General features: G+C 36.9%; 1 protein-coding gene across 2 annotated transcripts in view; it reads left to right on the top strand.

Moving 5' to 3' along the window:
• The window catches only part of SPTLC3 (serine palmitoyltransferase long chain base subunit 3), a 307,205-nt gene extending 286,929 nt beyond the window's left edge, over window positions 1-20,276 (top strand). For both annotated transcript variants that reach the window (XM_053712140.1, XM_053712139.1), the window contains exon 12: window positions 18,254-20,276. In XM_053712140.1, coding sequence (XP_053568115.1) covers window positions 18,254-18,367 — 114 coding nt within the window. In that variant the 3' untranslated portion in view covers window positions 18,368-20,276. The remainder of the gene's footprint in view (window positions 1-18,253) is intronic.
• The last annotated feature ends 567 nt before the right edge of the window (window positions 20,277-20,843 follow it).

The raw sequence follows: 20,843 nt of genomic DNA, 5'->3' as shown, positions 1-20,843 counted from the left end.
AGGACCACTTCCTAAGGTTTACATTCCTGGACCAGCACTTCCAGTTTATTGCCCTTCCGTTTGATCTAGCTATAGAAATTTTTCGAAAAGTGGACCATTCGGAATATGTCCTCTGTCTTCTTCGATCCCAGAGATGGCAGATAATCTAGAGATAGTTCTCTTGTATCAAGTACCAGGGTAGAATTCTCGGGTACTATAATAGTCTCCATAGACATGAGAATATTTCTAACAGACCAGAGACGTTGCAAGCTAGCTTCAAAATGTCTTGCCCTTCAGATCTCCTTAAGGCCATCTGTGGCTTGGTGTATGGAGGTGATTGGTCTCATGGTGTCCAGCTTGGACATCATTTTCTTTGCCAGGTTTCACCTCAGACTGTTACAACTGTGCATGCTGAACTAGTGGAACGGCGATCATTCAGATCTGTCTCAACAGATTTCTTTGGACAACCAATCGGGAAAATCGCTCTGTCCGGATCACTTGTCCTGAGGGACGTCCGTCTCAAGACCAGCCTGGGTGATTGTGACTACGGTTGCAAGTCTGTCAGGATGGGGAGCCGTTTGAGGTACCAGGAAGGCACAGGGCATCTGGTCTCAGGAGGTAAAGCTCCCTCCTGATCTCATTTTGGATCTTCGGGTAATATACAATGCTCTGAAGGCTTGTTCTCTGCTGGGTTCGTCCCAGGTTAATCAGATTCCAATCAAACAATATATCCTTGGTGGCTTACATCAACCATCAAGGGGGAACGAGAAGCTCCCTAGTTTTGTGGGAAGTTTTTCGGATTCTGGTGTGGGGGAGACCCGCATTTGTTCGCTGTCAACGATCCACATCCGGGTGTGGACAACTGGGAAGCAGATTCCTCAGCAGACAATCCTTACATCCGGGAGAATGGTCTCTCCATCCCGAGTGTTTGCAGAGGTTTGCAAGAGGAAGATCTTGTAACGTCTCAATACCAAGCTACCCAGATAGGGGTCGAGGGATAGGGATCCTCAGGCGGAGCTAACAGATGAATTAGCGGTGCCCTGGAGGTTCAATCTAATTTATCCTTTCCGATCGTTACCACTACTTCCTAGTGTAGGGGCTCGAGTCAAGCAGGCGTCAGTGTTGCTGACTGTTCCGTCTTGGCCGCCAAGGATATGGTTCGCGGATCTTGTGGGGATGTCATCATCTCCTCTGTGGAATTTACCTTGTCACAGGGATCTGCTGACCCAGGTCTCTTTGTTCATCAATGTCTAGGTTCTCTGAGGCTGACTTCGTGGAGATTGAACGCTTAGTCCTAGCCAAGAGAGGGGTTTTCTGAGAGAGTTATTTTTACTCTCATTCAAGCTTGTAAGCTGGTTGCTCGTCCCATCTATCATAAGGTGTGGAGGACCTACTTATTCTATTCTCCAGGATGAACTGGAGAAGGGCTTTTCTGCAAATCTCCTGAAGGGACAGTTTTCGGCCTTGTCTGTGTTACTGCACAAGAGGTTTGCAGAGCTTCCAGATGTGCAGCCATTTGTTAAGGCTCTGCTGGGATCAGACCTGTGTTTAGATCTAAGGCTCCTGTTTGGAGTTTAAATCTTGTCCTTAAGGTTTTGCAACGGGCTCTGTTGGATCCTATGCATGAAGTAGACATTAAATTGTTGTCTTGGAAGGTTCCTTTTCTAATGGCTATTGCTTCGGCGTGCAGAGTATCTGTGATTGCTGCCTTGCAATGTGTCCCTCCTTATCTGGCTTTTCATGCTGATAAGACTGTTCTAGGAGCCAAGTTGGGGTTTCTTCCTAAGGTTGTGTCAATTTGCAACATCAATCTAGAGATTGTGGTTCCTTTCTTATGTCCTAATACTTCTTCGTCGAAGGAACGTCTACAACGTATTTCTGGATGTGGTGTTTGCCTTGAAGTTCTATGTTCGGCCACAAAGGAATTTAGACAAACCTCCCTCTCTGTTTGTTCTCTTTTCCGGGAAGCGTAGGGGTCAGAGGGCTTCTTCTACTTCCTTATCTTTTTGTCTAAGGAATGTCATCCGTTTAGCATAGAAACGGCGAGACATAAGCCTCCTCTGAGGATTACGGCTCATTCTACAAGAGCAGTGGTTTCCTCTTGGACCTTCAAAAATGAGGCCTCTATGGAGCAGATTTGTAAGGCGGCTACCTGGTTCTCCTTACATACTTTTCCAAAATTTTACAAGTTTGATTTTTTTGCTTCTGTGGAAGCAGCCTTCGGGAGAAAGGTTTTGCAGGCTGTGGTACCTTTGGATTAGGGTCCGCCTCTTTTTTCCCCCTCCCGTTAGCATTCCGTGTACTCTAGAGCTTTGTTATATGTTTCCCACAAGTAAGAAATGCAGCTGTGGACTCTTCCCATATTAAGATGGAAAACATAAATTATGCTTACCTGATAATTTAATTTCCATCTGTATGGGAAGAGTCCACAGCTCCCGCCTGTGTTCTCCGATGTGTGGCCCTAAATTTGAATATTTTTTTTTTCTTCTGGCACCTTTTTCACCCTGATATTTCTCCTACTGTTCCTTGTTCCCTCGGCAGAATGACTGGGGTTATGAGGAAGTGGGGGAGGTATTTAAGCCTTTGGCTGGAGTGTCTTTGCCTCCTCCTGGTGGCCAGATTCAGTATTTCCCACAAGTAAGGAATGCAGCTGTGGACTCTTCCCATACAGATGGAAATTAAATTATCAGGTAATGATGGTATATGAAAACTCCACCATATGAAATGCAAAAACAAATTAAATTTTTGTGTCATTTTCTATGGTGTACATAATAAATATCAGTATGTGACAGAAGTCATTATTTCATAAATATTTAAAACCCAGATTATATTTGTCTGCATTTAGCCACCGATCAGCAAGCAGTACCCAGGTGCTGAACCTAAAGTGGGCCAACTCCTAAGCTTTCATTCCTGCTTTTCAAATAAAGATACCTAGAGAACGAAAAAATTGATAATAGGAGTAATTTAGATAGTTGCTTAAAATTGCATACTCTATCTGAATCATTAAAGAAAAAAATGAGTTTAGTATCAATTTAAGCAGAAAATGAATAGGTATAAAAATATCTAACCATAAAAACATATTCCCTTTAAAATAACACAAAGCAAAAAAATAAAACAGTTCTAACAAAAGTCATCCTTTATAAAATCTGACAAAATATCACATATGTTTACATTCCCCCAGTTCTCCTATTTATTTTCATTCTTAAAATGTTTTATTAGTTCAGAGAAACACGGATCTATGATTAGTAACATCAACAACACAAACAAATGAAGCTAGCGGCTACTGGCAGGTTATCATTCTCACTATCACTTCATAGGACATAAAACCCCATGTTCTAGGTTCCTTATAGTCAAGAGGATTTAGAAGGGACCAATTATACAGGTGATTGCTTTATGTGCGCCAATTGCCTGCTATTTAAAGGGGCATAAGACCCCTCATTTAATAATGGCCCCCTTTCACGTGAGAGGTATTGTGTGTATGTGTGTTATATGCTGTATTTAGGAGATAGGGGCACCTTTTGGGGCTATTACCCCCATACTTTAAATACAATAGATCGTGGGTTAACTATTTTTATGCCAAATGCCTACTAATGACAGGGATGTGAAACTCCACACTGGATAGTGATGGTTCTCCCACATTAAACTGGGATCTCATACCCCTTTTGTGTTTTATGGGGGTCAGGTTAATGAGCTATAAAAAAAACTATATAATATGTATGGGTAAAAAAAAACTTTGTCCTTAAGGGGTTAAGACAGAACACTGCACCTGCTCTGGGCTCGATCTACACTATCATCAAGTGTGAGGTTATATGAAGTGATGCCTTAACAGGGTCACCCTTAGCATTGGCAGAGCTTTGCACAAGACAAATTTGTGCGGTTCCTCAGCCCAGCACTCTTATTCCCCTTCGCCTGTATGCCCTGTTGCCTATTATAAAGAATAACACTATATATTACACCTCCTGATAACATAAGCCCTTCTTCATAAACTAAATACAGGGTACACATTGAGTTGAAATAGCTGCTTATTGAAAACAGTACCCATAATGAAAATTTCAGTACCCAAATATTGGCCGCTATTGAGAGAGATAAAATAGGCAGGCCTGCTCCTGTCATGCTCAGCCCATCTAACTGGGCATATTCTTGAAAATAATGGGTCATGGTCTCAGTAAGCAAAAACATATATTATATTATAAATACAAAAATAAGTCTAAAGGAGCATTTACTATTTTACAGTCTTTTAAAAGGAAGCACAAATAAAACATTGTTCTGTTCAAGCATTAGTGCAAGAATAAACTGCTCCATTACATTAGAGCATTGTGTCATTGGTCTTTTATGGAAATATTGGTAGGCTTGATTGTCCTTTTGGTTTATATCTGCCATCCTTGTTTTAAGGGGACATGAAAGCCCAAATATGGATACAAAAGACAAAGGGGCGCCTCATGTGTAGATCAGAGATGTAACAAATGCCATACTGAATAGAAAGCTAAATGGATACTCACATTTAGCTGAAGCACCCTAATAGGCTAATAACTCAGGGTGTATCCGCTAACAAAGGCAGCAGGTAACACTCAGGAACACCAGATGGAGTACCCAGATGGAGTACTGAATGTAGTTCGCCCCAAAGAGCGGTATGGATAAAAGTAAGGTGCTAACACTTAGCTTATGTAAAACACAAGGTTTATTAAAACTCACATAAAAACAAACGCTTCAAGTGATAGGAGGGTATATACATGTAGCCCCCCTAATGCAACGCATTTCTCGGCTATAAAATCGCCGTTTCCTCAGGCATATAGGCACCTTACTATCTCCTCAGAGATAGTAAGAGGAGATAGACTAACCGTTTTGTGAGATAAGAATATCTCTGACCTGTCCTCTCATATATTGGACTTGTACTGTAGTTGCGATATTTTATATTACATTTTATGCATTTGCGATTGATCTGGGGCATTTGTGATTGATTATATGATATTTATTTTATTTGTTTTAATTTATTTTGTGTTTTTTTTTTTTTTACTTTTAGATGGTCATATATTCATTTATGTAGTAGAGAGCGCCCCCTAGCTCTGTTTTTGAAACCCCAAATACTTTTTTTTATAATTCAGATAGAGCATACAATTTAAAACAACTTTCCAATTCACGTCTATTTTCAAATGTGTTTTTTTTTTATTGTCTTGGTATCCTTTGTTAAAGGAGCCGCAAAGCATTACTGGAAGCTGGCAGAACACATCCGTGAGCCAATATCAGGAGGCATAAATGTGCAGCCACCAATCAGCAGCCAGCTCCCAGTAGTGCACTGCTGCTCCTGAGCCTTCCTAGCTTTTCAACTAAGGATACCAAGCGAACAAAACAAATTAGATAATAGAAGTAAATTGGAAAGTTATTTAAAATCACATGCCCTATCTGACTTTACTGTCCCTTTACAGGTATAAATGTTCCTTTGAGTATCTCACTCTCTACTCCTGTTTGTGCATAACATAATATTTTTAAAAACATACTTTTTTGAAGCAACCCAAAACAGAAGATTTATTTGAGTTACCAGTTATTTGTAGAATGAGGCTGTTGGACTGTGTGGAGCCATGAAACATTGATATGACAGGTTTTCTGCATAATTTAAATTTGATTGCTTTCACAGAACACCAATATGCAACTTAATATATCTACTATGTACATAATGTGTTCTAAAGACTTAGATGTGATTCAGTTGTCCTGTATTGCCTTTGCACCTGTTTCATCTCTTCTAAAAGTCCTGTAACCAAACTGATAATGAAAAATAGCAGATGAACTAATCGGTATAATTCACCAGCCCCTTATGTTAAACTGTATATATTTCATTTCAGCGTTTGCAATCATTTTTACTTATTAAACGTTCTAGACTTTAGAATGTACAAATTGTTTTTGATGATCATAATAATAGCATTTTGTGTACAGGGAACATTAAAGGGACAGTAAAGTCATAATTAGACATTCATGATTTAGGTAGAACATACAATTATAAACAACTTTCCAATTTGCTTCCTTCTCTTGTTTTCCTTTGCGGAAAAGGTTTACCTAGGTAAGCTCAGGAGCAGCAAAGAACCTTGGTTCTAGCTGCTGATTGGTGGCTGAATAAATATGCTAATTGTCATTGGCTTACCCATGTGTTCAGTTAGAAACAAGTAGTGCATTGCTGCTCCTTAAACAAATGATACCAAGAGAATGGAGCAAAATTTGTTAATAGAAGTAAACTGGAAAGGTATTTAAAATTGTATGTTCTACCTAAATCATGTAAGGAAAATGTTGGGTTTCATGTCCCTTTAATATAATATGGGAAATATTATTTGGTATCTCCTGTATTTAAGTATATTCAATCTGGAATCTTAGGGCATGCATAACTGTACGTACTGATACAGGAGATACCTGGTCTGAAAAGCTTACACTCTAGCACAATAATTCATAACTTTGCTTTGTGACAAAAAAATTAAACTCCCCTAAAATATTTAATTGTATGTAACTTAAAAAAAATCATAATTTACGTTATTTATTCTGCTTTTCCTGTTATTTTACTCTGAGGGGAATAGAAACACTGCAAACAAACCCGGACACTCCTTCATGCTGCACATTGTTTGGCTTATATGTGCAGGAGCTTGTGTATAGCTGCTGCTAATTGGCCACAGCAAACAAACGGCCAGATTACGAGTTTTGCGTTATGAGCGGCTCGGTAATAACTTGCAAGTTATTTCCACCGCTTACCTTTAATAGCGCTGCTATTACAGGTTTGCAAAAAACCCGGCATTAGCGGGCAATATGGCAGCTTTGAGCTCCATACCGCACACAAATACCAGCGATGCTTTGAGCTGGTTTTACATGCTTGTGCACGATTTCCCCATAGACATCAATGGGGAGAGCCTGCTAAAAAAAAGCCTAACACCTGCAATAAAGGAGCGTAAAGCTCCGTAACGCAGCCCCATTGATTCCTATGGGCAAAGAAAAGTTATGTTTACACCTAACACCCTAACATAAACCCCGAGTCTAAACACCCCTAATCTGCTGCCCGGCGACACCTACATTACACTTATTAACCCCTAATCTGCCGCCCCCAATGTCGCCGCCACCTAAATAAATTTATTAACCCCTAATCTGCCGCCTCCGACATTGCAGACAACTACATTACACTTATTAACCCCTAATCTGCCACCCCCAACGCCGCAGCCGCCACTATACTAAAGTTATTAGCCCCTAAACCTCTGGCCTCCCACATCACTAACACTAAATAAATATATTAACCCCTAAACCTAACCCTAAGTCTAACCCTAACTTAAATATAATTAAAATAAATCTAAATAAAAATTACTATCATTACCTAACTAATTCCTATTTAAAACTAAATACTTACCTATAAAATAAACCCTAAGATAGCTACAATATAACCAATAGTTACATTGTAGCTATCTTAGGTTTTATTGTTATTTCACAGATAAGTTTGTATTTATTTTAACTAGGTAGACTAGTTAGTAAATAGTTAGCTAAAATAAATACAAATTTACCTGTAAAATAAAACCAAACCTGCCCTACACTAACACATAACATTACACTACAATTAAATAAATTGCATTAATTAAATACAATTAACTAAATTACAAAAAATAAACACTAAATTACACAAAATAAAAAAGAAATTATCAAATATTTAAACTAATTACTAATAGCCCTATCAAAATAAAAAAGCCCCCCCCCCCCCCCAAATAAAAAAAACCCTAGCCTAAACTGCCAATAGCCCTTAAAAGGGCCTTTTGCGGGGCATTGCCCCAAAGAAATTAGCTCTTTTACCTGTAAAAAAATACAAACAACCCCCCAACAGTAAAACCCACCACCCACACAACCAAACCCCCCCAAATAAAATCCTTTCTAAAAAAAACTAAGCTCCCCATTGCCCTGAAAAGGGCATTTGGATGGGCATTGCCCTGAAAAGGGCATTTAGCTCTTTTTCGCTGCCCAAAACCCACCCAATAAACCCTTAAAAAAACTTAACACTAACCCCCGAAGATCCACTTACAGTTTTTGAAGACCGGACATCCATCCTCATCAAGCCGGGAGAAGTCTTCATCCAAGCGGCAAGAAGTGGTCCTCCAGGCGGGCAGAAGTCTTCATCCAGACGGCATCTTCTATCTTCATCCTTCCGACGCAGAGGAGCTCCATCTTCAAGACATCCAGCGTGGAGCATCCTCATCTTTCGATGGCTCTTCAAGAATGAAGTTTCTTTTAAATGACGTCATCCATGATGGTTTCCCTTGAATTCCAATTGGCTGATAGAATTCTATCAGCTAATCGGAATTAAAGGTGAAAAAATCCTATTGTCTGATGCAATCAGCCAATAGGATTGAGCTGATAGAATTCTATCAGCCAATTGGAATTCAAGGGACACCATCTTGGATGACCTCATTTAAAGGAAACTTAATTCTTGAAGAGCCATCGAAAGAAGAGGATGCTCTGCGTCAGATGTCTTGAAGATGGAGCTGCTCCGCGTCAGAAGGATGAAGATAGAAGATGTCGTCTGGATGAAGACTTCTGCCCGCCTGGAGGACGACTTTTTGCCACTTGGATGAAGACTTCTCCCGGCTTCGTTGAGGACTTCTGCCCGCTTGGATGAAGACTTCTCCCCGCTTGGATGAAAACTTCTCCCGGCTTGATGAGGATGGATATCCGTTCTTCAAAAACTGTAAACGGATCTTCGGGGGTTAGTGTTAGGTTTTTTTAAGGGTTTATTGGGTGGGTTTTATTTTTAGCTTAGGGTTTTGGGCAGCAAAAAAGAGCTAAATGCCCTTTTAAGGGCAATGTTCATCCAAATGCCCTTTTCAGGGAAATGGGGAACTTAGGTCTTTTACATAGGATTTTATTTTGGGGGTTTTGTTGTGTGGGTGGTGGGTTTTACTGTTGGGAGGTTGTTTTGTATTTTTTTTTTTTTTATAGGTAAAAGAGCCAATTTCTTTGGGGCAATTAAAGGCTATTGGCAGTTTAGTTTAGGCTAGGGGTTTTTTTATTGGGGGGGGGGGTATTTTGATAGGGCTATTAGATTAGGTATAATTAGTTTAAATATTTGATCATTTCTTTTTTATTTTGTGTAATTTAGTGTTTATTTTTGTTGTAATTTAGTTAATTGTATTAAATGTAATTTACTTAATTGTAGTGTAATGTTAGGTTTTACTGTAAGACAGGTTAGTTTTTATTTTACAGGTAAATTTGTATTTATTTTAACTAGGTATCTAGTAAATAGTTAATAACTATTTACAAACTATTCTACCTAGTTAAAATAAATGCAAACTTTTTTTTTTATGTCAAAAGAGAATGCAAAGACGATACACATTTCAAATTACATGGTAAACATATACACAAAAGCAAAAATAGCCCAGACTAACATCTTGAGAAATTACCTAAAAAATATCAAACCTGAGCCAGTCAGCAAGACAACATAATAAGAGGGCACAAAACAAAATAATACAAAAAAAAAAAAAAATACAAACTTAGCTGTGAAATAAAAATAAACCCTAAGCTAGATACAATGTAACTATTAGTTATATTGTAGCTATCTTAGGGTTTATTTTACAGGTATTTAGTCTTAAATAGGTATTATTTAGGTAATAATAGTAGGTTTTATTTAGATTTATTTTAATTATATTAAAGTTAGAGGGGTTAGAGTTAGACTTAGGGTTAGGGGTTAATATATTTATTTAGTGTTAGTGATGTGGGAGGCCAGAGGTTTAGGGGTTAATAACTTTAGTATAGTGGCAGCGACATTGGGGGCAGCAGATTAGGGGTTAATAATATTTAACTAGTGTTTACGATACGGGAGGGCAGCGCAAACACTAAAATAAAATTATTAACCGCTAATCTGCCGCTCCGGACATCGCCGCCACTATATGTTTATTATAGTGGCGGCGATGTCTGGAGCGACAGATTAGGGGTTAATAATTTTATTTTAGTGTTTGCGATGCGGGAGGGCCTCGGTTTAGGGGTTAATAGGTAGTTTATGGGTGTTGGTGTACTTTAGTTATGAGTTTTATGTTACAGCTTTGTAGCGTAAAACCCATAACTACTGACTTTCAGTTTACGGTACAGATCTTGTAGTTATGGGCTGTACCGCTCACTTTTTGGCCGGACAGGCAAACTCGTAATACCGGCGCTGTGGAAGTCCCATTGAAAAAGGACTTTTTAAAAAGTGCGGTAGTTACGTTGCGTTACAGCCAAAAAGATGTGCGGTACAGCTATACCTACAAGACTCGTAATAGCAACGGTAGTGAAAAAGAGCCATAACGCTGCTTTTTCACTCATAACGCAAAACTCGTAATCTAGCCAACTAAGATAAGGGGTGTGTCCCTGCACAATTCATGTTTTTTTAACAAATAAAGGGAATCTTTTTAGAACATTTATTTTGCATTCAGATATTTTGCAATGCAGTGAATAATTTCTGATGCATAAATAAAAAAATATATATATACTTTAAAGTGATTGTAAAGTTGAATAACTTAAAGCTTAGTATTTAAAAATACTATTTAAAAACATGGGCACTTTAAGACATTAAACTTTACAATTACACTTCTTTTTTAAAATACTTACCTTTTTGTTACTGTAAACTCCGCCTGCATCTCCTGCAGTATTGAGCAGATAGATGATAAATCTGGCTTCCTCCAATCGTCGTGTGCCCCCATTGGCGTCCAGTTCGTGAGACACACAACGATTGGAGGAAGCTGGATTGTCATCGATATGCTAAATACTGATGGAGATGCGGGCAAAGGATTAGCGGTAAGTTTACATTAACAAAAAGGTACGCATTTTTAAAAAGAAGCATAATTGTAAAGTTTAATGACTTAAAGTGCCCATGTTTTTTAAGATTTTTTTTTTTACTTCAAAATAAGAAGTTTCTAAAAGTCTACTTATTTTGTAGTAACTACTTTTCTTTTTGCTGGTTTTTATATTAATATTTCTAGGTAGCACCAGTCCAATATATACAGTATATTTACATATAAAATCCAAAAGTGAACTACCCATACATTTTAAAGACTCGGCTAATCTAATCCAGTGGCATTAAACGGAAACCATTGTGAGCTAAGAAATATACTCAGACTCGGGTATAATGGAAAATTCTAAAAAAAAAAAAAAATCTAAAAATAATAGTAATAATTTCACTTAAAAACTAAATGGCTGAGTGTTCCAGTATTCTGATTGAGGATCACTGCCTAGGTGCACCTTCCATATCCTTATATTCATGAAATAGAGCTTTTACTGTTTTTAGATAGATTTCAGTGTAATCTGGAGGTGCTGGTATAACAATTCATTCTGTTCACTTTTGGAGTTGTTTCAGTGTAGCTCTTGTGGTTACTGTGCCTCTGTATTTTTAGAATTTGTTTTGCTGACTTTTATGTTATAGATCACACAGCATTCCTAAACCCCCATGTAAGGCTCTATATGTCTTCTAGCTATATACTTTTCTTAGGTTTTAAAATGGACAGATGAGAGGGACAAGCTCCCAGTGAAACGAGAGAACACTTGGAATATATGTCAACAACTGTGTGTATAATATGCTTAATGAGCTGTAAATGCTCAGCATATGATGAAAGATTCCTCAGTTGTTTGAAATAGTTGGATACATTATTAGCTCATTTTTGAGTGGGGATTAATTATAACTTTCCTCCAAGCGCTGATGTGTTTTTTTTTAAAAAAGAATTACCATCATATAACCTCTTGGATTACAGTTTTAAAATAACTAAAATATGAAAGTAGGATTTGTGTCTATGGGTAGCATTTTGTCTGAGTAATCCTACATTAATGGGTGCAGACTTTCTAATATTCTTTTAATAATGAAATAATTATAATTGGGGGGAAAAAACGTTAAAGGGATAGAAAAGACAAATCACAGGATATGTACATATGCCACTGAAAAACTGTAGTAACGTTTACTAGAAGCATTTTTACTAATGGTAGTATATTGCAAAAATGCTTATATTTCAAATTAAAGTGCACCCACGCACATTTAAAGGGACACTGTACCCAAAAAAAATCTTTCGTGATTCACATAGAGCATGCAATTTTAAGCAACTTTCTAATTTACTCCTATTAGCAATTTTTCTTCGTTCTCTTGCTATCATTATTTGAAAAAGAAGGCATCTAAGCTTTCTTTTGGTTTCAGTACTCTGGACAGCACTTTTTTATTGGTGGATGAATTTATCCACCAATCAGCAAGGACAACCCAGGTTGTTCACCAAAAATGGGCCGGCATCTAAACTTACATTCTTGCATTTCAAATAAAGATACCAAGAGAATGAAGAAAATTTGATAATAGGAGTAAATTAGAAAGTTGCTTAAAATTTCATGCTCAATCTGAATCACGAAAGAAATTTTTTGGGTACAGTGTCCCTTTAATTTTTGACCTTTCTATCCCTTAAAGTCCTCCTGCAAAATTGGATTTACAATTCTAAATTACCAAAAATGTAACTATATTTTAACTGCTAAACTGGCCCACATGTGTATAATTAGGCTGCAACTAGAGCAAACTGCACTGTCGCTATATATATTGTAGTATGCCGCTAGCAATAATGGATACAAAATAAATAAATAGTTAACAGACATATAGAGCATTCATGCCGGAAGAATCGGTTTTACCTCCCTATTTGTTTTTAATACAGAGATCTGATCAGCGTTGACTAAAAGAAATACATCAGTTAGTCAACCTTGTCATGAACAAAGCTGGACAAATGATGAAAAGGAACAAGATAAACACCACACCATGGTGCACCGGTTTATAGGGAATTATACCTAAGTGTGCCAGTTGGTAGAGGCATCTATCTGCTGGTCTTTGTCTCATTGCACAGATTTGTTATTAGTCTCATTATGTGATGTACTTATTCATGCCTTGCTCCTAAACTATATAATTAATAAACGATGCAGGTCTTTACCATTGCTAGTTCTCTGTGTTGTTGCACTGCATTCTTTTATAGTGCATATACATTTAATCAGGCAAGTGATGATGAGTATAGTCATTTGGATTTACATTTTAGTAATGCTTTAGTAATAATTTGTTTGGATTTACATTTTAGAGTGTATCCAATGAGGCATTTTTAGTTGGACTCTTCATTTTCTGAGTGCCTATGACCCATATTTATCACACTGCAGAAGAACTTAATTCCCAGCTAACGCTGCTCAGGGTGAGCGAGCGTAATCCACTGTCCGCCATGATAATTGCAAACCCGCACCTAACCCCCCGCTTGGCTGGACATGTAAATGATCCCATCTCATTCACTTTAACTCTTCTATGTCAGGTTAACTTGCAGTGGTCTTAAGATCGCTGCTTCATAAATGGATGGCAATACTTTGAGATTCTAATATAAAATGCTTAAAGGGATATGAAACTCAAAAAAAGTGATTTTTTTTTTTGTGATTCAGACAGAGCATACAATTTTTAAATAGTTTCTAATTTACTTCTTTTATCAAATTTGCTTTGTTCCCATGATATTCTGTGTTGAAGAGATACCTAGGTAGGCATCTGGAGCACTAAATGTCAGGACATAATGCTGCCATCTAGTGTTCTTGGAAATGGACAACATTCTTGCAAAACTGCTGCTATATAGTGCTCCAGAAATGGTCTGGCTCCTAAGCATAAGTCCCTGATTTTCAACAAAAGATACCTTTCCATTATACATAGTAAATAACTTTACAATATACTTTTTATTTTTCCCCATTTTCCTGTCATTTAAAGGGACAGTCTACACCAGAATTTTTATTGTTTTAAAAGATAGGTAATCCCTTTATTACCCATTCCCCAGTTTTGCATAACCAACACAGTCATATTAATATACTTTTAACCTCTGTGATTATCTTGTATCTAAGCCTCTTCAAACTGCCCCTTTATTTCAGTTCTTTTGACAGACTTGCAGTTTAGCCAATCAGTGCCTGCTCCCAGATAACTTCACGTGCACAAGCAAAGTGTTATCTATATGAAATACGTGAACTAACACCCTTTAGTGGTGAAAAACTGTTAAAATGCATTCTGAAAAGAGGTGGCCTTCAAGGTCTAAGAAATTAGCATATGAACCTCCTAGGTTAAGCTTTCAGCTAAGAATATCAAGAGAACAAAGCAAAATTGGTGATAAAAGTAAATTGGAAAATTGTTTAAAATGACATGCTCTATCTGAATCATGAAAGTTTATTTTGGCCAAGACTGTCCCTTTAAGACTGAAATTGTGAATTGTCCAGTGCTGAAGTCAGAAAGAGCAGATGACAGGTCACTAACCTTACCACATCTGTCTTTAACTTGCAGTTTATCTTATAATGTTAGCTGAAGCCAAACAATGGACATTTTGTTAACACAATGACAGTGGCATTCCCTGTCTTCATCTAACTTAAGTCCCTATTGTTTTCTACAACAATAAGTGGTTTATGGAGTTTGATTATTGAAAAACAATTGCAACAAACACGTTAATCTGTTCTAATAGTGTTCGGGTGTTAAAGGGGAGTGAAATAAAAAAAAAAATCCTCTATGATTCAGATAGAGCGTGTCATTTTAAACAATTTTCAAATTTACTTTTATTATCAAATTTGCTTCATTCTCTTGTTATCCTTTATTGGAGGAGCAACAATTCACTACTGTGAGCTAGCTGAACACAGATGAGCCAATGGCAAGAGGCACAAATATGCAAACGCCATATAGCAGCCATCTCCCTATAGTGCGTTGCTTCTTCTGAGCCTACCTGGGTATAGTTTTTTTTTACAGCATGGAACAGAAAGAGTTTGATTCCAAGTAATTTGGAAAGTTGAATCATTCATATGCTCCATCAGAATCATTAAAAAAATGGGTGTTTTTGGGAGACGTTAACTTGTATGGGCAGGTTGTGGGCATAGCTAATATACGTCTAGATTCCAAGTTTTGCGTTATGAGTGAAAAAGCGGCGTTATGGCTCTTTTTCACTACCGCTGCTATTACGAGTCTTGTAGGTATAGCTGTACCGCACACTTTTTTGTCCGTCACGCAACGTAACTACCGCACTTTTTAAAAAGTCCTTTTTCAATGGGACTTCTACAGCGCCGGTATTACGAGTTTGCCTGTCTGGCCCAAAAGTGAGCGGTACGGCCCATAACTACAAGATCCGTACCGTAAACTGAAAGTCAGTAGTTATGGGTTTTAAGCTACAAGGCTGTACCATAAAACTCATAACTAAAGTGTTACAAAGTACACTCACACCCATAAACTACCTATTAACCCCTAAACCGCCACACTCCCGCATCATAAATACTAGTTAAATATTATTAACCCCTAATCTGCTGCCCCCAATGTCGCCGCCACTATACTAAAGTTATTAACCCCTAAACCTCTGGCCTCCCACATCACTAACACTAAATAAATATATTAACCCCTAAACCTAACCCTAACACCCCTAACTTTAATATAATTAAAATAAATCTAAATAAAAATTACTATCATTACCTAGATAATTCCTATTTAAAAATAAATACTTGCCTATAAAGTAAACCCTAAGCTAGCTACAATATAACTAATAGTTGCATTGTAGCTATCTTAGGTTTTATTTTTATTTCACAGGTTTAACTAGGTAGACTAGTTAGTAAATAGTTATTAACTATTTACTAGCTACCTAGTTAAAATAAATACAAATGTACCTGTAAAATAAAACCTAACCTAAGTTACACTAACACCTAACCTTACACTAACATTAAATAAATTACATTAATTAAATACAATTAACAAAATTACAAAAAAAACACTAAATTACACAAAATAAAAAAGAAATTATCAAATATTTAAACTAATTACGCCTAATCTAATAGCCCTATCAAAATAAATAAACCTAGCCTACACTAAACTGCCAATCTGTAGTCAGTACTGTCAATCACACAACCCACCAATCACCAGCAGGAAGGTAACCATGTGCCTAAGCCTTTTGTACCATAATAAGCCAGTGTTAGAATTTTAAAATATTGCACAGTGTAATTAGAATTAGACTTGTACATTTTACTTTAGAATATCCCTTTAAATTGTCTGACTATTAATAAAAATACAGCTTTAGGGACAGACTATAACTTAAAAAGCAGAGCAAAAGTCTCAATTTTCTTTTTTTTTCTATAGTACCGGTGCTAGTGAAGCTTTATATTATATATCAAACAACCATCAATCTCCTGTATTCTGGTCTCAATAATATTATAGTTAGAAGGAATAATGTGTTTTATTCAATTATGGTAAAGGTAATGTTTGTTTGGTTATGTTTCTGTGCTAATGTATAAACATTTCATACATTTGTTACCAGGAAAAAAAAAGTTAGAAGTAGCATTGGAAAATTGAATTGTGCATATTTCCTACACTACTTTGATGTGTATATACATTCACGCAGTGCTGACTAAACATACCATACGTTTTATTTGAAAGCATAAACCTTCAAGAAGTACAAAATATGTAAACGTTCTGAAACTTTGTTCTCATTGCTCGAAGAAGTCTGTATTTGAAAACGGATCATGTGAAATGCAGAGAAAGAAAGGGGCAAATTAAAAGAACATTAAATTAATTTTTAATATGTATATTATGCATAAGCAATTACACACTGTATTGCAGAATATCAGCATACAAAATAAATACCAAATGTGCACAGTCTTTTTATATTTACACTTTTTGAGTCATCAGCTCCTACTGAACATGTGCGAGAATTCACAGGATATACATATATGCATTTGTGATATGCCTCTTCTCACTGGCTGACTAGATGTGTTCAGCTATATTAGTTTCACCTTTTAAGTTGCATTAGTGAAATAAATTAACTTTTGCACAATATTCTAATTTTTCAAGTTTCACCTGTATACTCATTGGAAAGGTTTTTGGATATTTGTATCCCTTTTCTCCTTCCTTTGCTGTGGCCAGTTGGGATCAGAGATACGTGAGCTCCTGCACTGATTAATCTGTTTGTATCATGTATCAGCACACTACCTCTAAACATTACCCAGATGTTTTCCAGTTCAGGACAGGGCTGTGAGGGGATCTGTGGATAGCGTAGCAAAAGGAAGGACAAGGCTGCAGTTGTGTCATGGGCACAGCTGGGGCATGTTGCGGAGCTGGTTCAGTCCCTAAAAAAGGGCACATTTCCTGTGGCCTAAGAAGCTACAGGCAGACCTCCCATCCCATGAATCAATGACAAGTCAATAAGTTACATTCCAGGCCCATCTTAAAATGACATAAATGTCAGTTCTGAAACAAATGCTACAATTTAAAAATACATTTCTGTGATAAAGCCTTAAACTGTTAGGTACAGAAGTCTGCAAATTGCTAATCTTAAAATGTTACAAATTATAAGTTACATCTCACACACAACATGGTAAAATGCTGTCACTTTAAGGGCAAACTGTCTTCAGTATTTATTTTGTAACGGTTGTTATTATGAGTTGGTGTGAAATAAAATATTATAAAATGAGGGATACCTGTATAGAACTTACATTTTATTAAAGGGACAGTCAACTTGAAAATGTTTGTTTAAAAGGATAGACAATCCCATTATTACTCATTCCCCAGTTTTGCGTAACCAACACTATTATATAAATGCACTTTAGACTGCCCCCTTATTTCAGTTCTTTTGAGAGACTTGCATTTTAGCCAATCTAAATACTCTTAAATAACTCCACGTGAGTGAGCACAATGTTATCTATATGGCATATGTTAAATAGCCCTGTCTAGCTGTGAAAAACTGTCAAAATGCACTGAGATAAGAGGTGGCCTTCAAGGGCTTAGAAATTAGTCTACCTAGGTTTCACCTTCAACAAAGAATACCAAGAGAACAAAGCAAATTTGATGATAAAAGTAAATTGGAAAGTTGTTTAAAATTGCATGCCCTATCTGAATCATGAAAGTTTAATTTTAACCTGACTGTCCATTTAAAGGGACATTATACACTAGATTTTTCTATGCATAAATGTTTTGTAGATGATCCATTTATATAGCCCATACAGGTTTTTTTGGGGGGGATTTTGCTTATTTTTAAATAACATTGCTCTGATTTTTAGACTCCTAACCAAGCCCCAAAGTTTTAAGAGAATACTGATGTACACCTACTTACAGTGGGTGTTCCAGCTACCTTTTTAACAGAGCTAAACTGGGAGGTTCTGAGTAAGTTTTTAAACGGTTTTATACTGGATTTTTAGATCAGTATCTGTGCATCTTATTCTTTAAAGTAGTGTCTAATACATGCAGTTAAATGAAAATTGGTGTATACTGTCCCTTTAAGTAAACCTCTTTTTCCCCCCCTTTTTTTAGGTCCTTGATGCACTTGATGAAATGGGCGAATTTTTGCAGCTAAAATATTCCCGACACTCCAAATCTTCTCGTGTAGTACACATTGATCAACCAAACTATGAAATCGATGACTGAACTTCGGTCACTTCCTGTAATAGCGCTGTTGCTATGGAGCTTCTTCAGTCTGGAATCAGGCACCATTGCATCTGTGGATAACTGCTCTATCAGCCAATAAAGAGGACTCCATACATAACACAAGCCTGCAGTAAAGGGGTTAACACGATCTATTGTCAACCTTAGTGTGTCTGTATCAGTTCACTAATCTGTAATATCCCACCAGCTCTTGATTTGCGTACGTGAATATCAACCACACTGGCTGCGTTGCACTCAAATCAAGAGTCATAAAAGCGTATAAATATATATATATTTCTACCTCTTTTTATATGAACAGAAAAACTAACCAAAATGTTTACTTACAAAAATAATTAATTTTCATATACAAAACAAAATTGGAGACTTTCCCAAAAAAAAAATGCACTCACTCCAGATTTCTTCAGTTCAGTATTAGTTTTGCATTTGTAATTAATCGCCTAAAGTGCCATAAATGTCACATTTTTTGTTTTAAACAGTAAACCTTTTAAAATGTTAATATATGTTTGTTCTGTACAAATAAAAAAGAAAATCACTATGTTATTCCTGCAGAAATCTTAGCTAGAAATATATTGTTAGTAATCTAAAAACACACTTTCATATCCTGCAATAAAATCTAATCCCTTAACTACCAGAGAGGAAGGTTATTTTCCCTGGCAGCAAAGGAGTTAAAAATAAAAATACAGGTTGTAGCGATCTATTTTTAGGTTTTTACTAGAAGATAACAAATTGTTGTTTTGCTTCATTTTTTTATTTTATTTTTTACAACATTGATTATAAATTAAATCTTTGGCTACATTAATTTCCATTTGTAAATGTTATGGTTTGTAGAAACAACAAATTTTTCCATACAATTGTACACGCATTTTTGTTTTGTTCTTGTAACTGGAATATGATGTGGCCCATTGTTTTTATTTGTATCTTGCCTCCAGTCCTCATGCCCCTGTAATAAGCCTCATTTAAAGGGTTTCCCTACCTGAACAGAAGTAAATCAGTTAAAGGGACATTAAACAATTTGAGATGGCAATATAAAATTATAAATCATATATATAAAAAAAACTCTGCAATATATTTTCATTATTTATTTGGTCCACTTTTCCTGTAATTTCATTATGATATTGTGAGCTATTCAGTTCCTGTTAGAAATAGAAGTGCAGAACACTGTTATATTCCACACAGCCATTGGCTGCACACTCTAGTGACCTATTTATAACAGTCCCTAATTGGTCACAGCAGAGAAGGTATCCTAAGATACAACATGGCAAGTCCCATTGTTTTATATAAACTAAATATTGACAAAAGAAGTGTAAAGTTTTAAACGGCTAATGAGACTTTTAAAAAAACGTACCTACATGTTATTCTTAGACCAATATTTTCTTTGAATATATCATTTATTTAGTGCTAGATTTATCAACGCTGAGGCGTACAGGGGCGCTTATACGAGCCCCTGTACGCCTCAGCTCGCCTGTGGCGGCGCGAAATTACCCACAGGTAATTAACATTGCACACAAGCGCAATTTTGCGCTCGCGTGCAATCCCGCCCCCTGCCCGCGCACAGCCAATCACGCTCCGGCAGGAGCTGTCAATCTCCTCGGTCGGATTCGACCGAGGAGATTGAATTTCGCCACAATAGAGGTGGCGAAGATGTTAGGGAAGCAGCAGTCTGGTGACCGCTGCTTGATAAATCTCGGGGAGCAAGTTCTTGAGAGAACTTGCAGCCGAAGAGGCTTGATAAATCGAGCCCATAGTGTTTAATGTCCCTTTAAAATAACAGAGCAACTGTTCAGTTTTTGCTTGGCTGTTAGTAGAGGGCTGGAGTTGAGAAACACTGTTTAAATTAATAATTTATTTATTATATCATTCTTCCTTATAATAAACCAATATTTAAAACATACTTTTCTTACGAGTTTTTGTTTTGTATTTGACAGCTGCTGATAAGAAGTGATACTATTACCATTTATTATTATTATCAATTATATATAGAGCACCAACAGATTCCGCAGCGCTAACTATAGCAACTAAGAGGCTATATGAAAGCTGGGCAAGGTGAATGCTATGTTATATCTGTAAAATATATTGGTAGGAAGGATTATTTATATATAAACAGTGATAAAATATAGACGATCACTGAGACTCTTACTTGATATGTAAAATTAATATAACTTGGAAACCACATTTGAATGTCAGGTCTTGTAATTATTTTAATCCCTTGAGTGCTGAGTTTCCCACTCAGGTGCTATCGAAGGCTCAGAGCCGTCGCTAGCATTCTCCCACCTTGAGGGAGATCTGGGGGCTCCCACCCGCTCCTACCCTGGCGATCGGGCCTGTATAGTGACAGGCATCGCCGGGGCTTCACATTTTGCATGATGACATCACCGCGCAACTTTATTAAAAAAAGACAATGACGGGCCGGACCAACACTTCAATGGTGCCGTTTTCTTTGACACTGTGATGGCTGAGT

This window comes from Bombina bombina, chromosome 4 (genome assembly GCF_027579735.1).
Source record: "Bombina bombina isolate aBomBom1 chromosome 4, aBomBom1.pri, whole genome shotgun sequence".
Classification (NCBI taxonomy): Eukaryota; Metazoa; Chordata; class Amphibia; order Anura; family Bombinatoridae; genus Bombina; species Bombina bombina.
Note: the sequence above shows the minus strand (reverse complement) of the source record. Positions and strands in the feature narration are given on the sequence as shown.